The sequence below is a fragment of the Mycteria americana genome, chromosome 4, assembly GCF_035582795.1.
Source record: "Mycteria americana isolate JAX WOST 10 ecotype Jacksonville Zoo and Gardens chromosome 4, USCA_MyAme_1.0, whole genome shotgun sequence".
Taxonomy (NCBI): domain Eukaryota; kingdom Metazoa; phylum Chordata; class Aves; order Ciconiiformes; family Ciconiidae; genus Mycteria; species Mycteria americana.
The window spans coordinates 12,098,008-12,111,172 of NC_134368.1; the positions used below are offsets into that span (position 1 = coordinate 12,098,008).

The 13,165-nt window shown below is 45.0% G+C and overlaps 1 protein-coding gene across 1 annotated transcript; it reads left to right on the forward strand.

The window, feature by feature from the left end:
• Window positions 1-8,718: 8,718 nt before the first annotated feature.
• Window positions 8,719-11,446, forward strand: ADRA2C (adrenoceptor alpha 2C). Its single transcript, XM_075499674.1, has one exon. The coding sequence runs from the start codon at window positions 8,753-8,755 to the stop codon at window positions 10,088-10,090; it is 1,338 nt and encodes a 445-aa protein (XP_075355789.1). The 5' UTR covers window positions 8,719-8,752; the 3' UTR covers window positions 10,091-11,446.
• The last annotated feature ends 1,719 nt before the right edge of the window (window positions 11,447-13,165 follow it).

Sequence of the window (13,165 nt, forward strand, 5' to 3'; positions counted from 1 at the left end):
GGAAATAGTCTCAAGTCATCAAAGAAGTGAAATATTACAACACAGAGTATGAGAATTCTTGGCAATATTTTAAGTGCATGTGTGAAAATGACTACCATCTAATACCAAGCTGGAACAAAGAAGTATGATAAGGAAAAGAGTAATATTCTTTACAGAGCTTTTACTGGTCCTTACTAGCAAGGTCCAGTGTAACATCAATGACGTGTTGACTTGACAGATACAGATACAGTGTATATACAGTCAAAGCTCACTTGAGAATAGTGAAAAGGCTTCTTGACTGAATTGTCCTTTTTGGTGCAGGGATGCTAGTCCCTCAAAATTAAATACGTGAAGAAATGCTGGATCTCCTCTGATAGCATTACTAGAAATCAGGTAGCTCTCTTCCATATATGATGAAATTCAAAGACACTGGGGGCATATGAACATTAATTATACATAACCACCATGAAAATGAAAAAATATCAGAAAAATATTGCAAGAAAGATTAATAGCTCTAAAATGAAGGATGAATACATAAGGAATGATTTTCAATTGTAACATTCAAATAAGATTTCAGATATGGCAGAAACTGTATTTGACATTATACAAAAAGAATGGGAAGCCATTTGTAAATTTTATATTAATACAGCAGAGATTGTTCTTTATTAAAACTAGGAAAGAAGAGTGGATTAGCAATGCCACATGGGATGCTATTACAGAAAAAAGGCAGGATAAGTTAAATCTACTCAATACATTAAGGCCAGAAAAGTAAACAAAGAAAAAAGGAATATAGGGATAAAGATAAAGCAGTAAAAAGATCAGCCAAAAAAGGATAAAAGAGGCTCTGTTGATAGACAGGCACTGAAAGCAGAAATGGCAGCACTGAGGGGAGACATGAGAACATTTTATCAAACTGTTTAAAGACTTACTGGAGATATTAAACCACAACAAGGAAAGTGCAGTGAGGAGTAATGACTGGAAAAAACGAACCTCACCTTATTTTAGAGGAACAAAAGAACAGAAAGGCAGAACATCTCCCAAACACTGCAAGAAAAAACACCTTATTTTGCTACTGAGAGATGGCAGAACTTGATGCCTGTCTTGAAGAAATTAAATCTTCATGAGCTTAAAGTATCCTCTGAAAGATGGAAAAATGCTAAATTAAAAAATAAAATTCAAATCACTATAGCATAGATATGAGGAAATGCAAAGGACAACATGATATTTGGACATGTCCCTAAGGTTTAAAGTGAAGCAGAAATAATACAGTCTGCTCTTGCTCCCATGGAAAGTCTTCAGTGTAGCGAACTATACTGCTTTGAAGTTGCTGTTCACAGAAGCCACAACAAACATGACAACATTTCCTCTAACTGATCTTATGTACACAAGATCTTCCTCCTGCAAAGCATCATAGAACAATGTACAAGATGGTAGATGCCTCTTGTCCTGAACTGCATGTGGTTTGATTTAATAATGGATTGTCATGGCAAGTAGTTCCACCCTTTCAAATCCCTTGGATGGTGATTCAAAATATTAAGCAGAAGCATGCCATGAAGTAGATGATGCAGCTGGGAGGTGATGAACCTTGGTGACAAAGACTGCATCTTCTTCTCCCCCACCTTCACTAAAATCCATTGGAATGGATTCTGTTACTTGATCATTACTGTGGAAACGGGCATTTCAATATAAATGAAGAGAGCAGAGATGTAAGGGCTTGTAGCCAAAATCTGTCTCCTAGCTAAATCAGTTGAAAATATGTTGTGAAAAAGGCTGTCTTACACTTACGCCAAAACAGGCCCTACAATTAATAAATTAGAGATAGGCAATGTCACAGATGACAAATTACCTACACAGAATTTTCTCTATTTAGAAGCTGAAGCTTTTACAAACTTGCATAACCTCATTCAAAATGCAAATAAATGCATGCTCGATATAAGTTCAGAACAATAAACTAAGTACTTCCCATACATATTACTGTGCAGAAGTCTTGCATGATTAAAAAAAACACAGAAATCAAGGGGAAGAGTGCTCAAATGCAGTGCAGAGTCCTAGAAAAATAATGCACTCATCCTGTGCAAATGGCACAGCTATCAGTACAGGTGTCTGTGAAGGCTATTTAAAGTACTGACTAAATAAATAAGAAATGAAGAAGCCTTAAAATGAGTACAGATAATAGAAACAGTACAAATGATAAAAAGGAAGGGAGGGGACATAGATCTATTTTTCATGACTCTCCGGTAATAGGGAGAATCAAACAAATACTTTTGCGGTAGCCCCAGGTTTGGTTCCAAAGGACTCAATCAATGGCACTCTACAACACAGTTATGGTTGACGTGATCCTGTTACAAAAGTGAAAAAGACTTACAGAAACGAGCCAGACAGGATATGGCTGACTAACATTATTTGACTTCTGTTTTATGGTCTTACCAACAACGATGACACTTCAGTAAGAGCATGAAAAAGGGTTACAAATATAAGAGAGAAGAAAAATTGCATTAGGGAGCTGAACCAATAAATTTCTCCATTCAATTTTAGCTCAAGCATGATACTAACTTCAGCATGGCAATTAAGTTTTAGTTCCACATCAAGGAAAAAAATAGCAAATAAACTGATTTTGATTTGGTCTTGATCCCTTAATTGTCAATGAAATATTCTTTCAGGCAGAAGAATGAGTTTCAGACAGACTCATTTCAATCAAAATTTTCTCCTTCTCTGGACATTGTACTAAAAAAAATAAAAACTGAAAAAGATGTTCAAGTCCAAATGTTGTTTTTAAAAACAAAAAAAGAAAAGTGGCTTCTGAAAACCATTTAGATTCCCATATTTCTGGAAATATTTCAAATATTCACAAATAAATAAAAATTCCTGTAGTATTATTTTCCCAAACATTCATTCCCATTTTATGGAAGGCTTTAAATAAGTCTTTAGGATCTAAAATGACCTTGTGATTAGTTTTTGGGGGGAATAGTTAACAAAGAAAGAACATAATTGGTCCAAATTACATTTTCAAACAAAAGGTCAGCTGATGCCTAGGTTTACAAAAGAATTCAATTTTCATATGGCAGAGGAAAAATGAACAGATACTGTCATGAGCATCACAATGGAAGCAGGTTGACACTTAGGTCTTTTGAAAATTTGGCTCCATTTGTGGATACTAAAAGTTCACCCTGACTTCTTTTAGGAATTTACAGGTTAATGTCCATTTAATGCTACAGAATTTCACAATCTTTCCCTTGATAACAATATTCACGTTTTGAAGGACCTGAACTCCCCTCCAAAGTAACTGTTGGTTTCCTTATATTTAGTTCCTTTCTTTCAAAATCCAGGATGGGCTATTTATCCTTCACTGCTTATCCCATTTTGCTATCCCATGGTTTGTACTGCAGCTTATCTCTCTAACTACTTACAGAGATTTTAACTAACCCGTTCTATTTGATCATGGCATTCTGAGCAGACTTATAACGCAAATCGTGTCTCAGGAAGTATATAGATGTACAGAATGTTTTGTCAGCAAACAGTTTCTTGGATGGTTGGTAAGACTGCATAATTTTGCCTATTGATATAAAGCTTAGTTTGAGAGATTAGAGAGCACTTCCAGATGTTTAGTAAATCAGGCTGTCCTATAAACCTTTTTGTTTATCTAAGACATATTTTCAAAGTCACAAGGGGGAAGTAAGGAACCCAGTTCCCACTGAAAAACAAATATCACCCACTTTATTAAGAAAGCTGACGTATTTCCTCTATAAATGATAACGTTGTTCTTCTGGGGAGGGAGGGATTATTTTTAAAAAAGTGCACTGAAGAGCATTCAATAGCATGGTTACAAGCGTGATGACTTAAACATATAAAATATAAAGAGGCAGGTTTGTAGGAGGAGGTAGTATTTTCCACTAACTCATCTGATACGTTCGGGAGGGAAAAACAGACAAGCTTTCAGGCACACAAGTTTTTCTTCAGATCTTGAACAGAAGAGGCAAAACATGTTTGGAAGCACAAACCAGCTAGAAAACTTTTTTTCTCCTAAATCTATGTGTGTGCAAGCACAGTATGCACTTGTGACAGCACTATTCAAAGCAAATGTTCTTATACAACCTAACAGAAGCCTAAAGGTTTGGGTGTCAGCAGGAATCTTTCCACCAACTTCAGTGGCTAGCTGATGTCACCTTTGGTAATTGTCCCTGAGTTTGGACTTGAGTTCTTGAGGCCACCACTGGCCAGTTTCCCAGTGCCAGCTTTTGGATTTCCCAAGACTTAAACCCAGGTGCAGGTGGTGGGTCTCTGGCCAATATAGTCTTCTGGTAGCTCAAACTGAACTAACGGTCTGTCCAACTTGAGAATCCAAGTAAAAACCAACAAGAATTAGAGACAACAAGCAATAAGAAATAGTTCTGATCCTGCAGGACCTTCTCAGCCTGCTGCGATGAGAGGTTTGTAGTGGGACGCTGGATGAGGGAACCAGAGCAGCAGTGACAGTGCACAGCAGATGGATGGGTATAGCACAATATCTAACGGATTACTTCAGGAAGACTGGGCTTGGATCAGTTTAAGCCAGGTCCAAGGTTTATTTCCTAGAAGACCCTCATCCAGCCTCTAAACCCCCCTTTTTTTTTTTATGAGTGCCTGTTAATGCCTACCAAGCATGAGCTCAAATGAAGGCCAATGGTTAGGAGCTGATAACTATTGGGAAGCCAGTTTTGAGAGTGAACATAACATAAATGCAGGTTTTTGGAAGGAAAAAAAGCAGCAAGGTGCCTACCTATCTTGCCAAGTTTCTATAAACCTTAACCTTTGTGTTTTATACCAAACCAATGATTTCCAAAAGCATAACTACATTTGATTTATCTGCTGGCGTTCACCCTGCTCCTACCTTTGTCTCTCAGTAGACCAAGCAGATTTTCATGAGGGTAGATTTCTTGTATCTATGCTCATGCTTCATTCACCTCTGTACACATGAGCTGGGGTGACATACTGCTATTTAGGCAAACTGGATCTCAGTTACATACATGAAAACCCAAACGTTACTTCCCTGGCTTCAGTGGAGTTATACACTGAATTGTTTCAGCATCACAGTACAACTTTTGTGCTTTCTTTAGCACAACACAACATGGATATTTTGCTCCCAATTTATTTTTAATTTTTTCCATATCCCAGTTGGCATCTCCTCATTAGAAATGCCAAATAATTGCTCAGACATTTGCTTGTCTCATTCTTTTTGTTACAAAACTTCTGCATTGACTTATTTTGAGCAAAGATAAGTCTTGAAAAGCTTCAACTCTTTTAATCTGAAGCATCAAATCATTAGCTGAAAGTTTATTTCAAGTTCCAGTTCATACAACTTCAAGACGTACTTAGTCAGTCTGAATTCTTAATTACCCTAGTAAGAGAATTGAATATCATGGGGCATATATACCCCTTTTTTGACAGTTAGTTCTTGAATCCCAAATGTTCATGTGGTTTTGCAGTTTGTACTTACTATATTTTAAACCCAGATGGAACCAGTCAGATCATGCATTCTAGCTTTCTGCCTAATGACAGTCACACCAAAGGTTAGACTTTAAATTCCTGCACCTCGTCCTCTCAGTTCATAGATACCATTACGAAACTTTCAAATATGAAGAACTGACCACAAATATTAGGAAGCTGCTTCAGTGGTTATTCAGGTTTCAGGTAAACAATGTGCCATTTACTTCCTGTTTGAACTTTACTAACCTCAACCTCCATTCATTTAACCTTTCTGTGGTTTTGTAAGCTTTTTTTAAAGAGCCCTCCTAATTAGATTGCTTGTCTATTTAAGAGGACTTGAGGGGGCATCAGATTTCTATTTAATTTTGTTCTATATGTTACGCTTTGGTTATTTAGGTAATTACTGCTTCTGCATTTCAGCCTTGTAAGAGTTTGTTACCTGACAAAGTTTAGTTTCAACATTACGTCCTTTCTCTTTTAGATGCAGTCACAACACGTTTGTTAATTAGTTTTCAAATGAAAAAAAACTTCAGACCAAATTGCTTACAAAATAGATTAATTAGATCATAATCTCCAGAGGAATTTTCCTTCCTATCAGAGCTAAGCACATTCACCTCCAACCCTTCATAATCCAGTCCATGTACCTATGCAAACGGACAGAGAACAGAGGAGCCAGCGCTGGTTGCACCAAAAAGCTAACTGGAATCAAAGTATCCCTTATCACTCCCCAAAGCCCCAGGCTGTTCTATTTCAACTTGTGGACCACTACAATATCAAGTATTTTATTATTTTAAATGTTATACAGTGAAAGAGAAGTTCTCTTGGGTATATGTGCCTTCACTATTCACAGTTTTGTGTTACAGAGAATGTGACCCTGGCAGTAGCAAGCAGAATGTGTATACCAGGCTGCAACCCTCCCAAGACCTAGGGACACTGCATTTCTGGGTCCAGATGGGGCACAGGAGGGAGGCATAAACCAGCTGCTCAGACTGGGAATGCTGGCAGGCAACACATCAGGTTCCTCTCTTTAGAAGTCAGCAGGATGATGCTGAAGGAGTTTAGGCAGCTCCAAAACTAGGTACTAGCCATGGAATCCAGTCAGGCTGTGGTTTTCAGCACCATGGTGTCCTGTGAGTCCTGCCGTAGGTATCTACCTCTTTTACTGGATCTTTTACAGCGTCACAATGGGAAAAAGCACCCATCCCACGCGAGCCGGTACCGTTGCCACACGGCATAAAAGGAATACATTATGCTGGATTAAAAGCAAATTAACTGGCTGTGGATGAATTCATATTCTGGCTCACCTGAAATGCACACAGCTAATCCTGTGGTTCGGGTTACACTACTGTTATCAGTATTTTATAAGCACAGGCTCTTTGCAGCGTGGCACAAGAAAAGCAAGTGCAGCAGCAAAGAGAGCAGTGGGACAGTTCCTGCTTTGAAGAACTTACGATCCAAAATCCAGGTACCAGGACAGGCTCCCAGGAACAGGCGTGTTGCATATATGGCTGTTCTCTTTACCTTACTGTTACCCTGATCTCCCAGTGTCCCACAGGCAATCGCTGGAGGAGGACCTGGGGGCTGGGGGACGTAGGGAGAGTGGGTGGAGGAAGGGGACTGGGAAGAGAGAACATGTCCTCCAGCGCAGGGCAGTGGCTTTTCTCAGGACCACATACCACCACAGACCAGGGCTACACTGAACTACCTTCTCCTACCCCCCGTTGGGCAGGTTCAGCTAAAGAAAGAGGCGTTAAAATGGCCCTGACTTCATTTTTATTGTCAATTCTCAAATTTTCTTTCCAAAGGAAGGTCATGTAACTCACAGGGCTGTCAGCAAAGGAGGTCTGAAGATGTGTCCCTCGGACTCCTCACAGCAGGCACGCGAGACAGGTGGGGATGAGGCAAGCCCCCGGCTCCACTCCCGCCCTGCCTGCCTCTGCTGGGAAGGAGCGGAGTGAGCCAGCCGAACTCCTTCTGCACCCTACCTCTGGCTACCGATAGAATCAGCCTCTCACACACCTTCCAGAGAAAGTCCGAAAGTCCAGACAGTGGAAATACTACTCTAAGTTTCCTCAGTGCTTTCCTTCCCATATTATCGAGGTTTCTCTACTTCCACGACTACAGCCAAGCACCCCGAGGAGCTTTCCTCCTGCTTCCCTCCCAGGCCAGCACTCGCCCGGTGCGGGCTCGCATCAGTTTCCAGCGGAGAAGCGCGCGGCGGAGAAGCGGGCTTTATCCGGGCGAGCACTCACACTAAACCTGTGCTCAGCCACCGCCGTACATCCCCAAAACAACCCGAGGAGCCCCCGCTCCCCGCGGTCCCCTCAGGGCGGCGCGGCGCCGCCGGCCGGTAGCGGCCGCCCCCTAGCGCGCGAGGCCGGCGCCGCAGGCGGCGACCACCCCGCCGCCGCACTGCCGGGAGGCGAACTCGGCGCCGCTTCTCATGGCACCGGCAACTTCTGCCCCCGGGGCGGCCTCCGCCAGGGTCGTTTCCCCTCAGAGCCGCGCCGCGCCGAGGAGAAACAGCTGCCCGGCCGCCGAGCGGGGCCGGAGGCTGCGCTGGGCGGCGGGGAGCGCCGCGGCTCTGCGCCGCCGCCCCCCCTCCCGCGCAGGCCGCCGCCGCGGGGAGAGAGGGCAGCCCGGCCGCGCGGCTCCCGGCGCCGGGGAACCGGCGGCAGCGGCGGCACTCGGGGCGTTTTTCCGCCCGCCGGGGTGTTCCGCCGAGGCGGGCGCGGCGGCTTCACCTGGCGGGACTGAGCATGCGCGCGGCGGCGGGGCACGCCGCCGATTGGGAGCGCGATGCAAGACTAGGACGGAGCCGCCGGGCAGCCGCGACTTCGCCGAGAGCGCGCTGCCGCGCCGCCGGAGCGGGGGCGCCGGGAGCCGCTCTCCATGGGATTTGATGCTGCCGCCGCCGCTGCCTCGGACCCTGCTCCCTGCGAGGATCCAGCTCCCGCCGGGGACTGCCGTTGGCCGGGCGGTGTCTTCTCCGGAGTCGCGGGCTGCCTTGAGCCGGGCATGACCGGGCGGGCGACGGGGGCCAGCCGTGCCCCGCTGCCCCCTCGCCGGGGGCCGGGCGGAAGCAGCGCTGCCGCGCTCCCTGCCGCGCCGGGTCGGCGCTGCCCGGCGCTGCCCTGAGGGGCCGGCGGGGAGAGGCGGGGCGGCTCAGCCGTTGGGAGCCGCGCGGCGGGGCGGCCGTTGGACCGTTGGCGGGGGGCGATGAGGGCGGCGGGGCGGCGGCGGCGGGGCGGCGGGGCGGGGCGGGGGCTCCGCGGGGCTCTCTAGGACGCCGGCGCCCCGCACACCCACCATGGATCTGCTGCTGGTGGTGAACACGAGCCTGGGCTCCCCCAACGAGTCCCTGACGCTGCCCCCCTCCTCGCCGTCCTCCTCGGCCCTCCTGCAGCCGCCCTCCCCCTACTCGCCGGCGGCCGTGGCCAGCCTGGCGGCGGTGGTGGGCTTCCTCATCGTCTTCACCATCGTGGGCAACGTGCTGGTGGTGATAGCTGTGCTCACCAGCCGGGCGCTGAGAGCCCCCCAGAACCTCTTCCTGGTGTCCCTGGCCAGCGCGGACATCCTGGTGGCTACCCTGGTCATGCCTTTCTCCTTAGCCAACGAGCTTATGAATTACTGGTACTTCGGCAAGGCTTGGTGTAACATTTACCTGGCGCTGGACGTGCTCTTCTGCACCTCCTCCATCGTCCACCTGTGCGCCATCAGCCTCGACAGGTATTGGTCAGTCACACAAGCGGTGGAGTACAACCTCAAACGGACCCCCCGGCGGATCAAGGCCATCATCCTCACTGTCTGGCTCATTTCAGCTGTCATCTCTTTCCCGCCATTGATCTCCATGTACCGGGACCCTGAAGGAGATGGCTTTCCCCAGTGCAAACTCAATGACGAGACATGGTACATCCTTTCTTCTTGCATTGGCTCTTTCTTTGCCCCCTGCCTCATCATGGTGTTGGTCTATATCCGCATCTACCGCGTGGCCAAGCTAAGGACCAGGACCCTCTCTGAGAAGCGTACGATGCCAGAGGGGTCCTCCCAGACTGAGAATGGCTTGAGCCGTGCTGCTGGTGGCTGCACGTCCCTGAGGATGCAGCTGGGAGAGAATGGACATTATTCAGTGCACCACTGGCGCAAAGCCTCCGAGCTGGAGGACATTGAGCTGGAGGAGAGCAGCACCTCGGAGAGTAGACGGAGGCGGAGCCGGGAGGAGCATCCCCGCAAAAGCAGCAAGAGCCAGTCCTTCTCCTACTCATATTCTTCCAAGCACTCTAGTAGCCGTCTGTCCCGTTCTAGCAATCGCTCCATGCAGTTCTTCTCATATCGCCGTCGCCGGAAGCGTAGCAGCATCTGCCGTAAGAAAGTCACCCAGGCCCGGGAGAAACGCTTCACTTTTGTGCTGGCCGTGGTCATGGGGGTCTTTGTAGTTTGCTGGTTCCCTTTCTTCTTCAGCTACAGCCTCTATGGTATTTGCCGGGAGGCATGTGAGGTCCCTGAGACTCTCTTCAAGTTCTTCTTCTGGATTGGGTATTGCAATAGCTCCCTCAACCCAGTCATCTACACCATCTTCAACCAGGACTTCCGCAGGTCCTTTAAACACATTCTCTTTAAGAAGAAGAAGAAGAACTTCCGGCATTGAGCTGGAGGGATGGATTTGCCTTGAGCAGGAGTGGAGTTAAAAGAGAAGGAGAAGGCTCTATGCTGGAAAAGAAGGGAGAGAAGAGAACATGGGGTTTGGGCTTAGAGAGAAGGAAGAGGGCTCGCCCCCTCGGTGGAGCAGAGTGATGCTGTGGGGTACGGGGATGGTGTTGGGGAGGCTGAGGGCATTCGCCGTGGTACAGAATGGCGACGTGGTGCTGGAGGAGCAGTGCTGGAGTGCGGAGGGGTAAACGGGGAGGGGAGTGATCATCTTTGAACCCTGACGGAGGGCATGGGAAGTCCACAGAGGAAAATAAGCTAAGACACTGAGTTTGAGAGGCAGTGAGTTTTTACGGGCTCTGGAATTTTGTGGGAAAACAAGCAGAGACATCAAGAGGAAAGGACTAAGTGGCAGTGGTGGTGGAGATTTGAGTTTTTATAAATAGAGCAGCTGGGGCCCATGGTGGGCTCGTCCCAGTAAGAAATTGGCTTTTACTGCTTGTGTGAGGAAAGAAAGTGCGAAGTACCAGGCACTGACAGTCTTTTGAGTTACGAAAGGATTTAAATGTTTGCCAAAAAAAACCTTAAAGAACAATCCAAACTCTTTTCTAAATAAACCTTTGTACTGTTAAAACCTTCTGAATGATGATTTTACACAGGGCTTAAGTCAAACAGAAAGCATGGGGTTTTCTTTTTTTTTGGAGGGGTCTTTGCATGTGGAGCTGGATGGGAAATGTCTTTCTTATCGTCCCATAATTTTGATTTGTCAGTGGGACAAACCTGGGATTCTTGCATGTTTTCATGAAATATGAGAAAGAGCACATGCACCCCATGACCTTATTTCCCCCAGTTGGGTCGCCAGGCAGTAAATTCCTGCTCCATCCCTGTCAGATCAGTAGCCTAAGCACCTTGCTGTCCTGGAGCAGGTAGTGAAAAAAAATCTTTTTGGTGAACTCACCTAACATTTTCTGAGTTAAAAGAAAAAAATCAAATTTCCAACCAGCTCAACTTGCATGTGCCCTGGGGAACTTTTTCCCCCCTCTTTTTAAGTCCCCCTCAAAAGGCTTATCTCAGGGGCTGGATGTGTGCTGCTCTCATTCTCAGACAGGCAGTTGGAGGCAGGCTGCTATGCAGATTTTCAGAAGAGCAATCACCACACCACTAAGGTCTTTAAATCCTTTGTATTTACAGTCTTAGAGCAACTAAATCCTTTATATTTATTTTTTTAATGAGAAGCATACATTGCAGATTGTCAGTGGTGTGTGTGAACAAATCTCAAAAGAAGGTGCAGCTGTTCCAAATCTTTAATATTAATGTTGCTTTCTTTCCCTTTTCCTGTTTGCATTTCTAGTTTATGATTTCAGAGGATTCTGTTGGGGGGAGGGGAGGGAAGAGGGGAGAAGAGTTTGAATAGTTATTAAAGCAAACTGTATTTCCCATGGGTTTATAAATTGTCATAAACGGTAATGAAGAGAATGAGAGACAGGGACTGCTGTCTGTACATTCACCACTGGATGCACACCAAGTGTAAGACCCAGCTGAGCATTTACATCCCTTCTCCAGCTGTGCTGCTGCAAGGTGTGTATTCTGTTTGTGGGGTAAATACTGGTCCATTTTATGTGTATCACTCCTTCCATAGGCAGCAGGATTTGGCACCTGCCTCAAATGAACCTTTCCATAGTGAACAGCTCTTTGAGAAAGAGAATGAAATCTGTTCTCATATGGCAGGCTTCTTGAAACAGCTAAATTGAATCTATACCTGAGAATCATTAGATATCCCCTTCTTTACTCCCTCTGTTCTGTCTGAAATGTGTCTGTAGCCTCTCTTCTCTTGAAATCTCTATGGCATAAGGAGAAATGATAGAGCAGTCACTTTGTTTCATCAGTTTTTCATAATAAGCATTTGGTTCACTTAACCCTGGAAAAGGAGTTTGTCAGTGGCTAAGATTCTGGTTTTAATTCAGTAGACAATTGAACTTCAGAGCCAACTCAAGCGGGAGTTCTGCCGAAGTAAGGATTAGCTGATTGCACCAAATGCATTAGAAGTTTGCTTGATTTCACTAAAGGAACAACTGAGACATTTCCAAAGTCTTAAGTCTGTAACTTATTGGATCCCTTCTTGAAAAAAGGCTTGGAGTTGTGAAAAGATTTGAGCTTTGTTTAAACATTTGCACTGAAGGAAAGGATGTTAAGACTTATTTTCAGGAGCATCCCTTTGTAAATAACAATGGTTTGGTACAAGTACGTACTTGAGACAGATAAATATGAGAAAAAATAGCAACCAAGAGGAGGAAATTACAAGCCATTTTCTCCTTTGCAAAATGGAGAATTCTTTTTAAAGTTACATCAAGAAGAGCTGAAACGAGATCATATTATTTGTAGGTAACGATGTAGCTAAAAAGTTCAGGTTTGTTTAATCTGAAGAAACTATATAATTACCAGAGCAACCAAAGCAACGTATGGTACATAGCTACTACCTCTGAGCTACTGGATGGCTTCATTAGAGATACCCATTCCTACCAAGATAAAGGTCTGCTTTTGTCACTTAATGCTCGTTTAGAGCGGTTTCCCAGTCTGCAGACACAGAGCAGTTTCACTGTTGTACTGCTTTTGAAATGAGATTTGTTGCCTGTAAACACAATCCGTCCCCTTTGTTTTTCCTTGTAGAATTCAAGGAGTCTATGGAAATGAAATTTAATTGACAGTCAGATTTTAGTGGAGGTGAAGTATATATGGAATGACTGATGTGCCTTAAAAGTAATTTCTTCGCTATAAAATTATTCTGTGGTCATTATAAACATAAAGGAAATAATGCTTCTATTTTTGTTTTGCATTTCCAAATGTCTGAAAGGGATTGATGCAGATATTGAACATCTATGTGCAGCAGCATTCTTAAAAATGGGGCATTTTCTGTGGTTTTAATTTATTTCTCATCACAGTTACTCATCTGATTCAATGCCTCGAGAGGATCTTATTTCTTCTGAGCTAGATAAAAAGTAATATTCATCAATAAAGATGTGCCGTATACACCCCTTTTAAGTGCATTTCCCTCTAAATTAGTGAATACAGAGGATTT

Excerpts from the sequence above, each read along its gene's own strand:
- ADRA2C (XM_075499674.1), top strand. The coding sequence starts at position 8,753 with ATGGATCTGCTGCTGGTGGTGAACACGAGCCTGGGCTCCCCCAACGAG.